Genomic DNA, 21,183 nt, shown 5'->3' on the forward strand with positions numbered 1-21,183 from the left:
TGAATGTTATCTTACATGGCAAAAAGTACCTTGCAGATGTGGTTAAATTAAGGACCTTGAGAAGGAGAAGTTATCTTGGATTATGCAAGGGGGCTCAATCCCAAGGGTCCTTCTAAGAGAGAGGCCAGAGGATCGGAGTGGGAGAAGAGGTGACGCTATAGTGGTAGTAGAGGGAGAAAAGCCAATGGGCAATGGGACGTGGGGCCAGGAGTCAAGTAATGCAGGTAGTCTCTAGAAGCTGGAAAAGACAAGGAAGCACGACCTCCAGAACTGTCAGATAATAAGTCTGTGTTGTCTGAAGCTCCGAAGTTTGTGGTAATTTGTTACAGCAGCAGTAGGAAACTACTATGACATCATTATACTCTTGACGATCCTCTAGGTCTGTTCCACATAATTTAGCACTTTACTGTCGTGTTCTCCAATCCTACTACATATAAATGGCAGAATATAAATTCTTGGTGGACAGAAACCAGAATTTCTACCTTCTTTTTTTTTTTTTTTAACACTCTACAGTGCCTAGTCCAATCTTAGGAACTGAGGCATTTGGAATGGATTGATACATAAAAGAGAATGGCCCCCTTTCTGCCTCCACTTCTGCCATGGCTCCTGTGAAAAAGCTTTCGGTGTAGGGGGGCAAAAAAAGAAGGAAGTTCTGAAGTTTATCCTTGACTGCACTCACCCTCTAGAAGATGGAGTCATGGATACTGCCAATTTTGAGCAGTTTCTTCAAGAGAGAATCAAGGAGACCAAATAAACAGGCTTGGACTAAAAATAAAAAAAGAATCAAAGTTAATGGAGAAGCTGGGAATCTTGGTGGAACGGTTGTAACCATTGAAAGGAGCAAGAACAAGATTCATGTAACTTCTGAGGTGACTTTTTCCAAAAGGTATTTGAAATATCTCACAAAAAAATATTTAAAGAATAATCTAGGTGATTGGTTATGTGTAGTTGCTAAGAGCAAAGAGAGTTATGAATTGCATTACTCAACAAGCACTTGATGGATTGAGCTGAAATCTGCAAGGGAAAGAAGGAAAAGGAGAAAGAGAAAAGCAAGATGGGTCTGGCAGAAAATCCTCCTTTTCTCTTTAGCTGATGCATTTTTGTTACATTAAAGTAAAATGCTGAAAAAGAACATTCATCAAAATTTCTAACATGAATCTTTCCTGAAAGTAAAATAGAAGAGAGGACAAGATGATAAATGATAAAAATAGGCAGGGTGTGACAGTTTAATTTCATCCTATTAAATTCAAATAACCAGTCTTTCAAAATCCAAGTAATATGCTTAATACTGCGCTAAGAGATAAAGAGGTTACAGAAGACCCATAGGGACACAGGTCTCTTTTAAAGGACCTTAGTATCTAGTTGGGTTAATATTAATAATCAACTAGGGTTACCAGGCAGCTTATTGCCATCTGGTGTGATTCAGACTTTGGAGATTATAGGTGTTTGGAATTTGGCTCTGGAGAATCAATACTTCATTCATTCAGCACACATTTATTGAAAACCCATTATGGTTCTCTCTGAATAAGACTTTCTGTTTGGAGTTTAAAATGAAATCAAAGGCAATAACTCACATAAGAATGGATTAAGTGCTAAATAGCAGGATGCTTTGTAGTTGAGAAAAGGTTATTACTATAATTTCTGAAAGTTGAAAGGGGAGGTGGGATTGTGAATTATTTTAAAGGTATTATTTAGACCAAGCCTTGAAAGAAGAGTAGGACTTTGAAAAGAATAGAATATTCCAGGCTGAAGCATGAGCAAGAACACTGAAGACATCAAAGGACATAGTTTTAGTCATATGTTGGGAAGGAACAAAGGATGTTTGAAGGGTAGTGCATTACTTTATTGCCATGGTAACAAATTACCACAAACTTAAAACAACAGAAATTAATTTTCTTATAGTTCTGTAAGTCAGAAGTCTAATACAGGTTTCGCTGGGATAAAATTAAGGTGTCAGCAGGGCTGAGTTCCATTCTAGAGGCTCTAGGGGTGAACCCACTTGTCTTTTCCAGCTTCTAGAGGTTACCACAAACCTGGCCAGTGTTCTTGTCCTCTATTTTCAGAGCCTTTCTAATCATTCTTCAGTCACATCTCTTTCTGCCTCCCTCTTTGTTTTGAAGACCCTTGTGATTGCATTTGGCCCATTTAGTAATCCAGAATAATCTGTTTTAGAGTAAAACAATTGCAACCTTTAACTACTCTTTGTGGGTAAAATTTAACGTAGTCACAAATTCTGGGGATTAAGACCGTGGACATCTTGGGGGGGGCGGGGCGGAAATGGCATTATTCTGCTTAGCACAGGTAGTAAGGAGTTAATCTTGGGACGAAAGGAGGCCAAAAGGGTGTGTATGCACTGATAAGGGCAATGGGGAGCAGGTGCATGTTTCTGAGGCTCGACATAAATCCACATTTTTAAACAATTTTGGCTGCCCCATAAAACAATGAACGAGCAATTTTGAGGTTTAACATCAGAAAGCGATTACTACACTCAAGGTGAGAAGGTCTAAGGCAGGGAGGGAACAGCTTATCTTTTTATTTGGCCTGAGGCTGCCTCTACCCATTTCTAAGTTTTGCATTAAAACCATGGCATCATCCCGCAGGATCAATGCAAGGGCAGTTTCCGGTAATTTGCCTGAATTTGCCCAGTACAATACTGCAACCCAGGCCTTAAAATCATTCACCTACAATCAACGAGCGGAGACCAGAATGCTGGCAAATCCCCAATTACCAAGGCTGAAGCTCAAAGAGCCACACACTTATTTTTTAAAAATGGTCCAAACCGCAGGAAAACCACGCAGTCCTTGTTCTTAAGGTGTTTCCTTAACACGGACAATAAACTGCAAAGCTGTGCCTGGCTTCGGGGAACAAAGCCTGACTGCACAATCACGTTCAACCCTAAAGCTCCTTCCACATTCTCGATCCACCAAGGAGCGCGCTCTTCTCCACTCCCCGCCCCGACAACCGGTCGCAAGAACACGATCCCTCTACAGCGGACTCTACTGACACCGCGCCCTCCACCCGACTACAACGTCAGCGCGGAGACACCGGAGAGCACGGCGAATAACGGTCCGGAAAGTGGAGGTGGAGGCAAGAAAAGGGGGCAAATTCGCGGTCACACCGTCTTCCGCTTTCGTCATTTCCGGGTGCGACCGCCGCTTCTGTCCGGCTGGGCGCTGGACGCCTTGGGTCTCCTCTTACGGCATCTGACCGTCTGCACAACTGCCCCTTCCCTGTTCCCAGCGGGAAGGACATGAGTGTTCCTGGGCCGACGTCCCCGGACGGGGTCCTGGCAGGGCCACCCCACGGCCTGGGGGCCAGGGAGCCGACGCCGGGTACGTACAATGGGGCGGGGCGGGTGGCCGGTTCCCGAGTGGGTGGGTCTCCGGGACTACCCGGCGGGCTTGTTTCGCAGGCTCTGGCCCCAGCGCGGAAGTGGGGCATCGCTTCGGCCCCAGTGCCAAGCTGCATGAGTGGGAAACGAAGTCTGGAGGGGAAGCGGTGTTTGGGGGGCGGTTGATGGTGAGGTCATTCTGCGTTTGGGTGGTGACTCCAGCACATTGTTGGCTATTTGTTATACGTTAGTGGTTGAGGATGAATTTGTCAGAAAGATGATCGGTTTGTCATTCAGAGAAGTGATACATCCAAGTATGATTGACCACTCACTCATGACATTCGTCTCGCAGCTTTCTCAACCTGAGTTCCAGGAGAGATTTAAGCCCTAATACCCTAAGGCATCCATTGAATGTAGTAAGTTGACCTGCCAGGCATCCTGAATGGTACTATTTATGTACCATCCTTAGGAGAATTGAGAAAATAGTGAGTCAAAACAGTTCCTGTTCAGAGGAGGAACCCCAGATGAGGAAGGCCGCAAGGCTTTAGATGTGTTTCTTTTACCTCCGGTTCTAGGAAATAGGGGCTACTCAAAAATAGTGCTTTCAGCCCTTTCTTGTTCATGCTCTTCCTCAGTGATCGCCCCCTCTTTACACTTTCATAAGCTGCTTCTATTAATATGACTTCCTTGTATATATGTGCAGCTTGGGTCCCTCTCTGCTTGGCTCTCCATCTGCTTGCTGGATACTTAGCCATGGTTGTTTTGCTCTAACCTCGCATACAGCGTGTGCGTAAATAAAAGATATCTGATTCTGTTAATGGTGCCAAGTCACTCTCAGTTCAAACTTTGATGTTACTCTTGACTTTCCTCTCACTTGCCTCCTACCTCTATTTAGTTTAGGGTTTTACTATGCAACTTCCATCTCCTCTCTGTGGTTTCACTCTCAAGGACAGTTGTAAGGCTATCCACCTCCAGTCTCTTACTCTTCCACTGCACCTGTCCCACTGTTGTCATATCACTGCCCCAAGATAAAACTCCAGTCATGTCATTTTCTTGCTTGGAAACCTTAAAATGGCTCCTTACTACTTTTTAACCAAAGGGCCCAACCCTTTAACTTGACACTCAGGGGTCCTCATGGGACGGCCACAGGGTCTTATAAGCTCACTATTGCATTTGTCGTATGTTCTAGACACCGCAAACTACCATCTCTTTCCAGAGCAATCCATATTCCCACTTTTCCTTAGGTTGCCTTTTTTTTTTTTTAATGCCATATGGTATTCCTTCCACTCCTTTAGAATTCTTATCCATTTGGAACTAGTGGCCTTCAAGGATTGTTGGTAGGAGTATAAATTGGTGCCCTATCTTAGGAAGGCAGTTTTGCAATGTCTGTTTAAGAAATGCATAAACCCCTTGTCACATCATTCTGTTCCTAAGAATTTATCCTATAGAAACATTGACATGGATATGCAAAGACAAGCAAGGAAACTCATGGCAACATTGTTTGAAATGAAACAGAAGTGAAAATAACCTAAATGCATATCCTTCTTAGGTATCTTAGTCAACATGGGCTGCTACAACAAAGTACCATAGGTTGGGTGGCTTAAACAACAATTTATTCCTTGAAGTTCTGGAGTTTTAGAAAGTCCAGGATCAATGTGCTGGCCAGTCAGGTTCCTGGTAAGAGCCTTCTTCTGATCTTGCAGACGGCTGCCTTCTCATGGTGTCCTCACATAGTGGAGGGAGAGAATTCTGGTTTCTCTATCTTTTAAGGATAATAACCCCTTCATGGGGCGCCACCTTCATGACCTCTTCTAAACCTAATTACTTTACAAAGTCTCCACCTCCAAATACCTTTATGTTGGAGGTTGGGGCTTAAACAAAATAATTTTGTGAGGGGAGACACAAACACTGAGTCCATAACAGAGAACTGGTAAACAAAATATGGTAGAATTCTATTCCATTAGAAAGAACGTAGTAGATGCATAATATGCATATGGAAGATACCTGAGATGTATATTTAAGAGAAGAACAATATTTGTAATATTTCATTTATGATTAAAACAGGTGGTTTTTTTTGTGTGTGTGTTTTTTTAAGATTTTATTTAGTTGTTTGACAGAGAGCAGGAGAGCACAGGCAGGGGGAGCTGCAGAGGGAGAGGGAGAAGCAGGCTCCTTGCTGAGCAGGGAGCGGGATGTGGGGCTTGATCCTAGGACTCTGGGATCGTGACCCAAGCCAAAGCCAGTTGCCTAACCACTGAGCCTTAAAACAGGGTTCATGCATGGATATGCAGAGACAGTTTTTTTGAGGGTTATGTATGAAACCACAGAGTGACTGGAGTAAGGGAGTGAGAAAGAATATATTTTTTAAGATTTTATTTTTAAGTAATCTCTACACCTAATGTGGGGCTTGAACTCATAACCCCAAGATCAAGAGTCGCATGCCCTACTGACTGAGCCAGCCAGGCTCCCCAATAAAGAGTATTTTTACTTTTCAGCTTATACTTCCCTCTTTTGTATTTCAAGTTTTTACAATGAGTAATACTTAAAAAGAAAATTCTATCCATTCTGCAGGCTTAAGCTCCAGTTCCCACAGTTCTTTAGAAGTTGTTTCTAGACTTCCCTGATGAACATGATCTTTCTCTCCTCTGAATTCCCATAACAGTTTCCTTTTCTCTAATGGCACTTCTCATATATTGTGATTCCCTGTATTGAGCCCTTTCAGGGAAGGGGACTTGCTTAGTTTATTCTTGTAACCTTGGAAACTAGTACACTAGTGCTAGTACTAATACAAGTGTGTAGCTAATGTTTCTTGTATGAGTAGGGTAAGGACCCTATCTTTTTCTTTAATCTCCCACAGTAAAGTACCTTGAACTTAGTAACTTGATGTATTTAGAAACGTGAGTAAGTTAGACTCTTCCATAGTTAACCAGAAGATTGGAGTAGAGTGGGGGAGGTCTGTGAGTTAAAATGTTTATATAGGGGTGCCTGGGTGGCTCAGTCGGTTAAGCCTCTAACGTTCAGCTCGGGTCATGATCTCAGGGTCCTGAGATCGAGCCCCAGGTGGAGCTCCCTGCTCAGCTGGGAACCTGCTTCTCTCTCTCCCTCTAACCCCCCCTCATGCTCTCTCTCAAATAAATAAATAAAATATTTAAAAAAATGTTTAATGTAAGGGAAGTGTATTAGTTGTTATTCCTTAAAGTTGATAAATCCTTATTTGGGTGTTTCTGTTGTTTATCTGTAATACTTGTTTTCCGTATTTCCTTAAAGAGAGTTGCCGTTGTTTGCACTGTTACTGTAATCAAGCCTTAAGCAATGGCGTTAATTTTCAGATATACTTCAGTCACTACCCATCTGATGGCGCATCAATGGCAATATCTGTAAAACTCTTACTTTTTCCCATTTTATATATATATATATATATATATTATATATTTTTTTTTTTAAGATTTATTTATTTGAGAGAGAGAGAGTGTGCGCACGGTGGGGAAGGGCAGAGGAAGAGGGAGAGAAAGAATCCCAAGTGACTCTGAGCTGACCAGAGCCCAGCATAGGGCTTGATCCCAAGACCCTGAGACCATGACCTGAGCCAACTGCCCAACCAGCTTTGCAACCCAGGCGCCCCTTTCCCGTTAGATTTTTATTTCACTTGAGGACTGCTTCAGTTTCTAGTTAGTTCTAGTCCTGTTTGAATATTGCCTTGCTACTTGGAGAATTCCAAAGTTTGTTCATATATGTCTCAGAATCAAAATAAAATAAAAACCATACTATTTTTTTTTTTTTGATCTATAAAAACTTACTTTGAATATGACAACATGGTTTTTCTCAGTCTTGCCAAAATTTAAATCTGTGGTAAAAACTATTCTTGGAAATGAGCTATAAGAAGTGTGCCATAATAAATATATTTTATATAATGATCTAATTTGATGTTACCGATTATTACCAGATTATGATTAAATGGAGCTGTTTCAGAGTTTAATATATAAAAATGCTTTTAGAGTACAATTTTAGTAATGTGACCATCTCACTTTTTTTTTTCTCATTTTAAACGAATAATTCTAAAATCTTAAACCATTCATCGAACCCTGGTTAGAAATTGTTTTATACTTTTCTTGGTAGGAGTGGTGATTGATGGGTATTCATTTTATATGTTTTTGAATGGCTGACACAGCGCTTACACTGTTATTCAAAGGAAAGTATGAAATATAGTTCCTGGCATCACGTCAAGATTTACATGCAATTATACACTGTTTTCTATGGTAAATTAAGGTGCTGAGTCTCAAGAGAAATCCTTTGAAAATCTTTCTCCTTCTAACAAATGATAAAATGACCTTCCTTTTACATGTAAATAATATGTCAAGCTATATGCAAAGTAAATGTTGACCCACGTTTTTCCTTACATTCAATTGAAAAAAAATTTTTTCAGGCATTGCATTTCTGCATGCTTTTGAAAAGAATTGATTGCTTTCATTCAGTGACTTTCCCACTTTTAGGCCTCAGACTCTTAATAATCCATTGAAAACTGTAAATCTTCTGCCCTGGAAAATACGTAAACATACAGAATGTGTTTTGCATGTGTTAATGTTCTTTTAATCCAGACTTTTCCTTATATTAGTAGCTTAAAAACATTTTTTGAGTGCTCATATCCTGTTTTTTAGAGGACACTCAGAAGGTAAAGCTAAACAAAGCAAAGGAAGGATGCCTGTAGTATCCTGTGCGTGTGCTCTGAACCCCACTGCCAGCCCCCTGCCTCCCCACTACTCTCTTACCCCCATGTCCATTTACACGACTCCTACATTTGATTTTTTCTTGGGGACAGGTTTAAGTGATGCTTCTCCAGATGAAGGGTTACTGGAGGACCTGACTGTAGAGGACAAAGCTGTGGAGCAGCTGGCAGAAGGACTGCTCTCTCACTACCTGCCAGATCTGCAGAGATCAAAACAAGCTCTTCAGGAACTCACGTGAGCTAGCAAAAACCTTCCATGCGCTCATTTCCCCTTTGGCGTAGTCATAACTAGCTGTATAGCCGTATACGTGTATATCAACTGTATTAAGGTCTAACATTTAGTAACATTTAATACAGTTGAGTATTTCTGTCTTTAGTGGTAGCAGTTGGGAGTGAAGGAGTACTTAGTAATCTAAATGTAAAAAATGAGAGGCACCCAGCTGGCTCAGTCCCAGAAACAGGAGCATGTGACTCTGGACCTTGGGGTCCTGAGTTCAAGCCCCAAACTGGGCATAGAGATTACTTTAATGAATAAAACTTTAAATGTGAAAAGTGAAATGAATACTACTCCTAGAGTGTTTGGTCTTTTATAAGAGGTACCCCTAAATCTGATCTGGACTATTTGATTAGTTTTGGTGTTCTACCATTATTTTATGAAAATATTGCCTGCGGGGAGTGTTGCAGGATGGGTACACTCCCGTTTCAGAGTAGTATTGCAAAATTGCCTCCATATAAGCCACACTTGTTTTCAGTTGCTGGTTCACATGAGTTGCCAAATATCTTTAAGTATCTTTTTTTGAGAGGACCCATTTCATTTCTAGTAGATAGGTCTACTTAACTAAAGGATTGGAGGATACACCAAGAGAAGAACAGGATTTTGTGAAGTAGGATCAGCATGCAAGATATATACTAACTTTATCAGCTCCCATCCAGAAAAGCAGACTGAACTTCTACTTCCTTTTGGGTAGGACCAAGCTGGCCTGTCATTTCTTTTCATGGTCATCAGCTATGATCCGGCTATGAGCTGCCTTAAAAGCCTGTTTTAGGGCAAAAGGAGAGGAACAATCAACCACTATGTCCATTTTGTACATATTAGTAAGGAATGTTAGAATCCTTGGACCTGAAGATGATAAATGAGTGTGAAAGCGGTACTGTGTGCTACTCTGTGGCACACGCCTGGAGTTAGGGGGGTGGGAGCACTCCTGGTTTTCTGCTTCCAATGACATTTTTTATCCCTAGTGCGTGGTATTCCTTGTATTTTAAAGCCAGTCAATTCTTGTGGCCAAAAGGTCATAAAAATTTTGTAGGGGAGTTTGGATGAAGTATGTCAGACCGAAGGAAGATAAGAAACTCTGCAAGCAAAGCATATCTGGATAGCAGTTTGCTTACAGGGAGCTGGGAAGCACTGCTTAATTGCAGAGTTTAATTGATGACATTGGCTAAAATTTAGTGTTTTTAAATGATCCCACTTATCTTCCAAGGCACCTAAATGACAACAGTGACAACGATGATAATGATGATAATGATAGTAAACTCAGCTGCTATTTATTACTATATAGACTACTTGCCTGGCACCTTATATACTGTATCTCGATCCCGACACCTTATGAAGTATTAATGTTATTCCTGTTTGTAGTTGAGACAACCGAGGTCCAGAAAGGTTAAGTAAATTGAAAAAGATTACACAGGGAGTGGTTAGTGGTAGAATTAATAATTAAATACGACAAGTAAGCAGTTATTACATCTCTGTAGTATTAAGGAAAGATAAGCAAACTTCAGAGAAAGGAAAAAGAGAAATGTTTCCCAGTAGCTGCCTTTTTCTTTCTTTCTTTTTTTTTTTTTAAAGATTTTATTTATTTATTTGACAGAGAGAGAGATGGCCAGCGAGAGAGGGAACACAAGCAGGGGGAGTGGGAGAGGAAGAAGCAGGCTCATAGCGGAGGAGCCTGATGTGGGGCTCGATCCCAGAACGCCGGGATCACGCCCTGAGCCGAAGGCAGACGCTTAACGACTGAGCCACCCAGGCGCCCCAGTAGCTGCCTTTTTCATCCCTCTCTCCACAAATCCCACTGCTGATAAAGATTTAGGGGAAAGAGTACTGGACTCTGAGGCACCTGGGATCCAGTCCTGGCTGTGTTATCAAACAGTTTAATTTTCATTAAGCCTCTTTACATTATAGAACCAGGCCTACAGAGGTGAAGGAGAAGGTAGTGGTAGAGACAAGTCAAGTTTACTTGGTAGCTAACAGTGGGTAGGGAAGACCGAGAACAAAACTCGACTTTATATATAAGAAAGGTTATGAATATTCTTGTACATGTGTTCATCATTTTAAGAACATTGGAAAGAAAGAAAAAAGAGGTTCTGGGATCTAGGTCCTAAAAGTCTCTAGCAAGGTACTTGTAAGTAGGCTTAGTGGGGTTCCCTTTGAGATAATTCATGCTTGGACCTTCCAAGGAAATAGTTTTTTTTTCCTCAGAGGATCTTTCCCCAGATATTGCATCAAGGCTTCCTCATCACTCCCAGCATAAGTGTCACAGATTATACAAAACTTTAAGGGAAAGGAAAGCCAGTCATTTCTGCCTGATATTGTAGCTAAATATTCTGTGGAATCTTTTTCTAGAGTGTCTAGACTTATGGATCACGTTTTATTATAAAGGATACACATCAGGACCAGCCAAATGAAGGGACACATAGGGGCAGGGTTTGGAGAGAACACAAGGGGGGATGGGAGGAAGGCGGAGGGGCAGGCAGAGGGAAGGGGAGAAGCAGGTTCCCTGCTGAGCAGGGAGCCCCATGCGGGGCTCGATCCCAGGATCCTGGGATCATGACCTGAGCCAAAGGCAGATGCCTAACAGACTGAACCACCCAGGCGCCCCTCTTCTAGTGAAATTAGGACTCGTTACCCTCCTGGCACATTGATGTGTTTACCAACCAGGAAGCTCTACTGAGCTTCAGTGTTTAAAGTTTTTATTGGGGCTTCACTCTGTAAGCACAATTGATTGGATCATTGGGCATGTAATTGAACTCACTCTCCAGCACCCTCCCCCCACTTCCCTTCTGTGGAGAAAAGAGTGATATCAGTCATGGTATCATATGGACTGATATCACATGGTTCAGAGCCCCAACCCTGTAACCACATGATTGATCTTTCTCACATGACCAGCCCCTATCACCTCATTAGCATAAACTCTGGCGTGCTCCAAGAGGGGTTTGTGAAAAATGAAGCTACTCCTATCATTTGGGAAATTCCAAGCGTCTTAGAATAGACATGCCAGGAACCTGGGACAAAGATCAGACAAACTCATGATTATACACTGAGTACCTATTCAGATCTTTTGCCTATTTTTTTTTTTAAAGATTTTATTTATTTATTTGACAGAGAGAGAGAGACAGCCAGCGAGAGAGGGAACACAAGCAAGGGGAGTGGTAGAGGAAGAAGCAGGCTCCCAGCGGAGCAGGGAGCCCGATGCGGTGCTGGATCCCAGGACTCTGGGATCACGCCCTGAGCCAAAGGCAGACACTTAACGACTGAGCCACCTAGGCGCCCCGGATCTTTTGCCTAATTTTAAGTTGGGTTATTTATTTTCTTATTGCTGAGTTTTAAGTGTTCCTTGTATACTTTTGATACAAGTCCTTTATGTGTCTTGCAAGTATTTTCTCCAAGTGCGTGGTTTGTCTTTTTGTTATCTTAATAGTGCCTTTTACGGAGCAGAAGTTTTTTGTTTGTTTTTTGTTTTTGTTTTTTGGGGGGCAGAAGTTATTTATTTATTTTTTTCAAAGATTTTATTTCTTGATTTCCGACAGAAAGAGAGTGAGAGAACACATGTGCACAAGTAGGGAGGAGGGGCAGAGGGAGGAGCAGGCTCCCGGCTGAGCAGGGAGCCTGATGCTGGGCTTGACCCCAGGACCCTGGGATCATGACCTGAGTGAAGGTAGATGCTCAACCGACTGAGCCACCCAGGCATCCAAGCAGAAGTTTTTAATTTAATTTAATATTTATTTTTAGAAGTTTTTAATTTTAAAAGTCTGACTTACCAAATTTTTTTTTCATGGATCATGCTTTTGATATTTCATATAAAAATTCATCTCTAGGGGTACCTGGGTCACTCAGTGGGTTAGGCGTCTGCCTTTGGCTTGGGTCATGATCTCACAGTCCTGGGATCCAGTCCCGCATCCGGCTCCTTGCTCAGTGGGGAGCCTGCTTCTCCCTCTGCCTGCTGTTCCCCCTGCTGTGCTCTCTCTGACAAATAAATACAAATCTTAAAAAAAAAATTCATCTCTAAACCAAGGTCACCTAGATTTTCTCCTGTGTTTCCTTCTAGATTTTTAAGAGTTTTACATTATGTTTAGCTCTATGGTCCATTTTGAGTTAGTTTTTGTGAAATATAAGGTCTGTGTTTAGGTTAATTTCTTTGTACATCACTGTCCAATTGTTCCCTTACCCTTGTTGAAAAGACTATCCTTTCTGCACTGCATTGCCTGTATTCTTTTGTCAAAGAACCGTTGACTGTATTTGTGTGGGTCTATTTAAGAGCTTTCTATAGTGTTCCATTGATCAGTGTGTTCTTTCACCATTATCATGCTGTTTTGATTTCTGTAGTTTTGTAGTAAATCTTGAAATTGGATAGTGTAAGTCTTCCAACTTTGTTCTTTGTGTTGGCTATTCTAAGTCTTTGCCTTCCTGTGTGAATTTTAGAATCAGTTTGTTGATATCTACAAAATAACTTGGTGGGATTTAAACTGAGACTGCATAGAGTCCTTAGATCAAGTTGGGAGGAATTGATATCTTAACAATATTGAGTTTTTTATTTCACGTACTTGGAATATCCATTACTTAGATCTTTTTTTATTTCTTTCATTAGAGTTTTATAGTTTTTGCATATAACTCCTGTGTATATTTTGTTATCTTTATATCAAAGTATTTTATGAAGGGGGTTATTGTAAATGGTATTGATTTTTCTGATTATTCACTCCTGACTTTTATACATTAACCTGGTATGCTGAAATCTTGCTATACTCATATACTTTGTTGATTCTTTGGGATTTTCCACATAGGTGGTGTTGTCACCTGTGAACAAAGACAGTTTTATTTCTTCCTTTCCAATCTGTATACCTTTTATTCTTTTTCTTGTCTCATCACATTAGCTGGAACTTCTGGTATGGTGTTGAATAGGAATAGTGAAAACAGACAATATTTACTTACTCCTTCTCATAAGGGGAAAGCATCTAGTTTCTCACAAGTGTGATGTTAGCTATAGGGTTTTTTTTTTTTTAATGTTCTATATCAAGTTGAGGAAATTCCTCTCTCTTTCTAGTTTGTTTAGAGTTTTTAATCACAAAAGGGTGTTGGGCTTTATCAAATACCTTTTCTGCATCGTGTAATAGGACCAAATGATTTTTCTTCTTTACTCAATTGATGTCCTAGATTTCACTGATTGATTTTCAAATGTTGAACCAGCTTCGTGTACTTGGAATAAATCTCACTTGGTTGTGGTGTATAATTCTTTTTTTATATTGTTGGATTCATTTTGGTAGTATTTTGTGGAGGATTTTTTGCATTTTTGTGCATGAAAGATTGGTCTATAATTTTCCTTTCTTGTAATGTCTTTATCTGGTTTTGGTTTTAGCATAATGTTAAGCCTCATAGAATGAGTTAGGAGGTTCTCCCTCTGCTTCTGTTTTCTGGACACTATTACTGAGAAGTGGTATAATTCCTTCCTTAAATGTTTGGTAGACATTATGTGTGAAGCCATCTGATCCTGGTATTTTCATTTCTGGAAGGTTATTGCTTATTGATTAAATTCCTTTAACAAATACAGGCCTACATAGATTATCTGTGTCTCCTTGTGAGTTTTGGAAGTTTGTGTCTTTCAAGGAATTAGTTGTTTACATCTAAGTAATCAATTTTGTGGACAGAATTGTTGAAAATAGTCTCTTCTGATCCTTTTAATATCCATGGAATCAGTGATGATTTCTGTAAGTTATGTTAGTAATTTGTGTCTTCTCTCTTTTTTTTCCTTGTGAGTCTGGCTAGAGGTTTATCAATTTTATTGATCTTTTGAAGAACAACTTTTGGCTTCATTGATTTCTCTTTACTGTTTTCTAGTTGCAACAGTCTGTCATTGCCGTCCTGTTTATGTCGGGTCATTGACTTGCTGGGTTCTCTTCTTCTTTGTTGTATATTTCACTTTCTGTGGTCTCTACTCAGAGCTGAGCGGGCAAAGTTGTGACCTGGGGGGTATGCCAAACTCCTTGCCAGGTGGTGGAGATGTTGTAACTGCTCTTCATTCTCTTCATTGCTATTTCTTTTTTTCATCATTCTCTGTTTAGCATAGTTTTGCAAGTAAATCATGTCATATTTTGCTTTGCCTGTAGTAGTCTTTAAAATGTTTAATTCAGTGGCTCCTCAGTGTTCCTTATTCCTGTGATCCTAGCACTGGTTGATCTGGAGAGGAGTATCAGGGAAGTTGGCTTCTGTTCTTCAATAGAAGGTTTTGAATCCGAATTTTAATGAGGACCCTTAGAGGTTACCTGGTCTGACCTTCTCACTTTATAAATAAAGAAATTTAGGCCCAGAGAAATAAACTAAGTTTTCAAGATCACACAACTGGTTATTGGTGGGGAATCTTGTGTTTCCTAGTCCTGTTTTTTCATCTTAATTACTTCTTTTGATTTAGTGTCCCTTGATACTGCATTTTCCCCAACTCTAATCTAAAAAGTCATTGCTCCCCATTTCCTTTATGATAATTTTGCAGCTTTACTAGACATAAAATCAAGTGTTTTGGGCAAGATAGTATAAAAAAATTTTTTTGGGATACTACAGAGAGTTGCTAGAAATAACAAATAATAAAATGATTTTAAATGATTTGATGATTTCAGTTATTACAGTTAGATTCAGTTATTGAAATTATTACTCATTTAGGCAAGAATAAAAGATACAGTTACCAGAATGTAGCTTTGGATTATTATTATTATTATTATTAATGTTATTACTATATTGTTTAAAGTAGGTTCCACGCCCGGTGTGGAGCCCAGTGCAGGGCTTAAACTCATGACCCTGAGATCGAAACCTGAGCTGAGGGGCGCCTGGGTGGCTCAGTCGTTAGGCGTCTGCCTTCGGCTCAGGGGCGTGATCCTGGAGTTCTGGGATCGAGCCCCATGGCAGGCTCTTCTGCTGGGAGCCTGCTTCTTCCTCTCCCACTCCCCCTGCTTGTGTTCCCTCTCTCGCTGGCTGTCTCTCTCTCTGTCAAATAAATAAATAAAATCTTAAAAAAAAAACAACAAAAAACCTGAGCTGAGATCGAGAGTCAGATGCTTAACCGACTGAGCTGCACAGGCGCCCCTGGAATATTATTTTGAAAAAGATTTTGTTAAACCAAATAAGCCTCAGAGAGGCAATACATTTCAACTTAATTTTTACCTTTGAAATGTGATTCCAACCCTTACAGTATGTACACTTTATTTTGGCTATGTGCTTTTGTTTCAGACAGAACCAAGTTGTATTACTAGATACACTGGAACAAGAGATTTCAAAATTTAAAGAATGTCATTCTATGCTGGATATTAATGCTTTGGTAAGTATGATTTAGTTGACACAGCGTAATGAGAACTTGGCCTAGAAATAGCTGGGTTTATCCTGTGCAGCTTTGTACTTAGGTGTATTTAGGATCTTTTCCTCTAATTTTTAACGTTTAGAATTTGTCTTTTAACAGGAAACCTTGATTTACTTTACTAGAACTTCCATTGTCTTGAATTGTTATCTTTCAAATGTTGAACTTGTAATAGAAAATGGAACTTATTTATGAAAGTCTGGAAGAGATTTGCTCATCATAATTAGAGACTTCTAAAAGAACTAAAAGAACTAAAAGTAAGGAACTTTTGGGGTACTGTGTTTTCGCTTAAGGAAAGTGCATCTCTCCTAATCAATTACATGATTTTTTAAAGGTCAGCATTTTATTTAATTTTATGGCCTCTTCATAATGCCATAGCATATTAATGCTGAAATTGATCCTTTGGGGGTCCTTTATAGATCCTTTATGTCTTTCAGTATATGTGGCAGTAGTGAATTTCACCAGAAGCTTTATACCTTTTTGATGAGAGGAACTGATACTCTATTTTAAGAAACAGGGAATTAACAAAAATAAGGAACTTGTGGCTACCTTTCTTTTCACCTCAACAGTAAGCAGTAGCTTGGTTTGCGTGATTTTGTGGACTTTCATATGTATGTCAAAAAATGGACTTTTTGTTGAACAAATGTGTCTCATTAATGTTTTCTCTTTATAATGATCAAAAACAGACTTCTGTAGCATTAGGCAGAGGCTTGGGGTAGTAAATACAAAGTCTTCCACTTAATGGTTTTCTGACTTATGAAGGAGGTGGACAAGGCTATGCTGACCTCCTTTTGTCTTCCCCACTGAATTCATATTGCAGCAGAACAAACATTTGCTGAGTCAATGAATGATAAATGAATGAACCAAGGAGATGTAATAGTGTTGCTTCAGTCTACAGGGGTCTTCCTCTTTTTTCTTCTCTCAGCCAAAGAATGGTTTGATTATCATTCAGGAACTGAAAACTGTTAAGGCCCAGAGAGAGAGGGCGGGGTGGGGGGTGGGGGAAGAGCGTCTGTAAGCTGTAGAGCTCAACAGACTTTAAGACCTCACTTGTAGATACATGTAGGTTGCTAATTTCTTTACTGACATTTCTCTCATTCTTGTTACTTGGTCTTCTCTTTCTGTTAACCTTGGCTCCTGAGAATGAGGTGCTTTTTTCCTTTGCCTCCATCTTTGGCTAAGATAGAATGTCTATACATACCATGACTTGGGAAGAAAAGTGTCCTTACAGTGGTGGTTCTGCTTGGTCTCTCTTGAGAAGCCCAAGGAACATGCCCAGATTTGTCCACAGCCCTTTCAGGATTCTCTGGCCATAGCTTGGTTTTTCCTGATGGACAGACACTTCACTGAAATTGTCCTGCGTACCCTGGCTCAGGCTCTCCCTTGTAAAGACAGTAGTGTTCTACTTTTTTCTTACATGAAATTGATAGCATTACTGGATAGTCTTAATAAAATTTTAGGATTATAGTGCATGTTTTTAAAGCAAAATGTTACCTGTACACGATATAAAAATCTACGTTTAGTAATTCCTTTTTCTCAATTTGAACTGAATCAAGTGTTTTCTTTCTTTCTTTTTTTTTTTTTAAAGATTTTATTTATTTCTTTGACAGAGATAGAGACAGCCAGCGAGAGAGGGAACACAAGCAGGGGGAGTGGCAGAGGAAGAAGCAGGCTCATAGCGGGGGAGCCTGATGTGGGGCTCGATCCCAGAGCGCCGGGATCACGCCCTGAGCCGAAGGCAGACGCTTAACCGCTGTGCCACCCAGGCGCCCCTGAATCAAGTGTTTTCAAATGCCTATTAATGGGTTAAATGAAATTTGAATATTGGCATTAAAATGTGGAGATAATTAAGGCCTTAAAAGATGTGACCAGTTGAGGCAGAATGAACTGTAATTTACAACTCATCCATTTTACTATTTCAGTCTGTTCCCCTCCCTTTTTTAAATTTCAGCTTATTTTAACTTCACTTTTCATTTACTGTTCCATGTTTAGTTCACTGAAGCTAAACACTATCATGCCAAGTTGGTGAATATAAGAAAAGAGATGTTGATGCTTCATGAAAAGACGTCGAAGTTAAAAGTGAGTCGAAAATTCTTTCACATTCTTTACAGAAGTGGAGGTTTAATTGTTTTTTTTTCAGTATTCATTTTCTGACTTCTTAGATATCTGTATTCAATAACATACTTAATTCATGGCTCACTGTTTTCTCTTAAAATGCATACTACTCTGGGCTTTTCTACCAATAGCTGGGCTAAGGAGCTCGTGTTTTCATTGTCTCTGCTGTTCTCATTCAATAAGAGTTGGGAGTAAGACATTAAACATTTTTTTATATTAAGGGGGACCTTAAATTACCCAGAGCAAATTTAAAAGTTAAATATGAAATTTATTAATGCCTGTGGCTTAGCACAAGTCAGAGCACTGCTACTTTGAAATGAAGCCACAACTGATAAGCCTTGATTGTTCTCTTGGTTTTCAATTTTTTTGACACAGAAAAGAGCACTTAAACTACAGCAGAAGAGGCAGAAAGAAGAGTTGGAAAGGGAGCAGCAACGTGAGAAGGAATTTGAGAGAGAAAAGCAGTTAACTGCCAGACCAGCTAAGAGGACATGAGAAGCCCAGTGTGTGTGTGTGTGTGTGTGTGTGTGTGTGTGTGTGTGTGTGTGTGTTCGCCCTTCCCTGCCTGTGTGGCCGGCATCCAGGGTGGCCTCCGTGTAGGCTGGAGTGAAGGTAGTGCCTTACGCCACTGTCTCACGTCTTGCAGTCCTTTCCCAGGTCTGCTATCTCTGTATCTTCATTTCTGCGTCCAAGAAGCTTTCCCCCTCAGGTCGGAGACATAATATCAACTCGGTTTGAGTATTTGTATGTAATTTTCCAACCTTTGTTCTGCATAATTTTCAAATTCATTATTTTGTCCTTGAATGATTTATAAACTGGAAAATGGTCTATACTCTAAGTGATTAAAAACTAGGATGAGTTTTGTAGCCTCTCGGTAAGCAAGATGGATTTAAAAGATTCAGTTTCTTATTTATGGGATGACTTGCCTTTCTGGCAACACAGTGCTGGTTTTTGGTAATTGCCTTTTCATTGCTTGGTTAAGAAGTAATGCTAACTGTTGAATCAAGGTATGCCATCGGAAAAGGGGTGGTACAAGCCTTTGTGAAGAGCACGATGGAGACGTGTACACAGGAAGTAGCATCTTGGACATGGGACAGGTGGGCAAGATTCCAGATAGATCCTGCCGAGCATCTCCTCTGCTTCCTGATGTTGCTCTTTCGTTCTCGTGTATTCTCTGTGCTGAAAGTAGATGATCCCTACTCCTAACGTTTGGCAGGGGTGATAGAGCTGTCACGTGCTCAAGTACGCTTCAATATTTATAATACTAAGAGTTGTCACACACTGAGATCCAGTTGCCAAATTGATAAAAGTCCTCCAAATGGAAGGTCTGATTGCTAGCTCTGTCTATCCTCTGATTTTGTGTGTGGCCTTACATGTGGTTACTTTTCCTGTGCTTTTAAAAAAATTCGTAAACTAGAATGATATCTATACCAACTACCCATTTTATAGATAATGATAAGAATGGAGGAAAATTAGCAAATAGCTTCTTCACAAAAGGGGCAGCATGATACCTTTAGTGTTTTTTAGATTGTTCCCCTCGGTATTTTCAGTAGGAACTTATGCAAGGGAATTATTACATGAAGTTTCATTTTTTAAGATTGAGAGTATATTATTCATCGTTTTAGTATTATTTAATATCCAGCTGGTCTTCAATCTCTATTACATAGAGACTGCACAGAACCTATAAAGGTATATGCTTAGAATTGTGTATCTTTTGTAGTCTACATTACATTTTTGGTGAGCTGGAATCACTACCTCTGATCTCATATCAGGCTAATTAACCATGGAGGGAGCATTAGATTTCAACTGACTGCTAAGAACTGGTCTGTTTAAAGGTTTAGACAATTTATTGGAAAGTCGGTCCCTTTAATGAATGCATTATGATCTCACAGTTTACTTGACTTTACCTGATATTTTAAAAATATAAATATATTTTCCCTTAAAGGGCTACATTTGCCCTCAAACACTAGCTAAAACTTGCCTAGGGCAGGATTCAGTAGCACTTGCAGGACAATGTCACCTAAATTGCCGAATGTACTCATTTGTAAAGGTTGTGCATTGTTTTTCAGAGTGGTTTATGGGCCAGCTGCAGTGATTATTTAAAATGCTGGTTCCTAGACACCACTCTCAATCTAACTGAAGCAAATCTATTTATTTGTTTGTTTTGTCTGTTTTTGTTTTTGTTTTTTTCCCCCAAGTGATTCCTGATGTACCTTAAAAGTTGAGACCCACTGGCCTAGTGGTCTAGGTCAGAGGTTCACACTAGGCTGCATGCCGTTATCACCTGGGAACTTAAAACAGAACAAAACAGACATTCTGGAAGATTCTTACTCATTAGTTCTGAGGAAGGGCCCATGCAAATTTTAAGAGCTCCCTCTATAATTCTAATACAGGGTACTACCGATCTAGACTGTCTAGGGATTTATATTTATAAGGAATGAAATAGTTTAAAAGCTACCCAGTAACTCTTGGGATTAATCTTATGAAATAAATTCTGAACTGCTGCTGTTGATATAAAGTCAGATTTAAGACTGAAATAGATAGCAGGCAGGAAATGGATCTAGAATTCTGGTTAATTAGTTGAACTTCTGTGGTCTGTATTAAAATAAATCATGTTTATTGAGTGAGTGGCAAGGCACATACACTTTTAGAATTGTATTTAAGTTGTGAAGATTTTTTAAAGCGTCAAGAATATATATTAGCAACCACTATTTTTAGGTCAGTTGTAAATCAGAAGTACGTTACATTGGTAATTACAATCTAAAACTTTAGCTGAATTTCAGTAGTATAGAAACGTATCTTACTGACCAAACCTAAGTGGAATCCTTATATTAGTCTTGAAATGTTTTTGCACAATATGATAAATTGGTACTTGGTTTGAAAATAATTACCTTTGGTTTTTGGTGGAAGAAAATTGCCTTTGTTTTGAATTATATCACGTATGTGTTGAACTAAAATGATGACAGTTAATTTTGTATTTACTTTGCAGTAGGTATTATGTAAATATGCAGACATTGAATGTAATATGGATTGTGTCTGCAGTGAGTTTTTGGGTGGATACAGTTCATAAATATGCCAATTATACACCCTTGTAGATTGTCTGATTTTGAGCTTGTGCAATGTGGACTACTTTTTACACATTTAATAAAAAAAAGAAGGTCTCTGAATTATCCCAGGTCATTTATCAAGCTCTGTTTTGTACATAGCACTGTATACTTCCCTTTATGTATATTATTTCAAACATTTCATCCCTTTGCTTTCCTCTCCTATCATCTACCTCTTAATGTTCTCCGTAGATTGTATCACAAAATGACTGGTCTACTCATGAAATCCTTTTTAGAAAGATGATAGAGGGACGCCTAGGTGGCTCAGTCGGTTAACCGTCTGCCCTCAGCTCGGGTCAT

The 21,183-nt window shown here is 39.7% G+C and overlaps 1 protein-coding gene across 1 annotated transcript; it reads left to right on the plus strand.

The window, feature by feature from the left end:
• Positions 1-2,539: 2,539 nt before the first annotated feature.
• BLOC1S6 (biogenesis of lysosomal organelles complex 1 subunit 6) lies at positions 2,540-20,946 on the plus strand. Its single transcript, XM_026518419.4, has 5 exons — positions 2,540-3,332; positions 8,148-8,289; positions 15,541-15,628; positions 17,657-17,743; positions 18,155-20,946. Exons 1-5 carry the CDS (start codon positions 3,251-3,253, stop codon positions 18,272-18,274), a joined length of 519 nt encoding a protein of 172 aa, XP_026374204.1. The 5' UTR covers positions 2,540-3,250; the 3' UTR covers positions 18,275-20,946.
• Positions 20,947-21,183: the final 237 nt, after the last annotated feature.

This window comes from Ursus arctos, unplaced genomic scaffold, assembly GCF_023065955.2.
Source record: "Ursus arctos isolate Adak ecotype North America unplaced genomic scaffold, UrsArc2.0 scaffold_36, whole genome shotgun sequence".
Taxonomy (NCBI): domain Eukaryota; kingdom Metazoa; phylum Chordata; class Mammalia; order Carnivora; family Ursidae; genus Ursus; species Ursus arctos.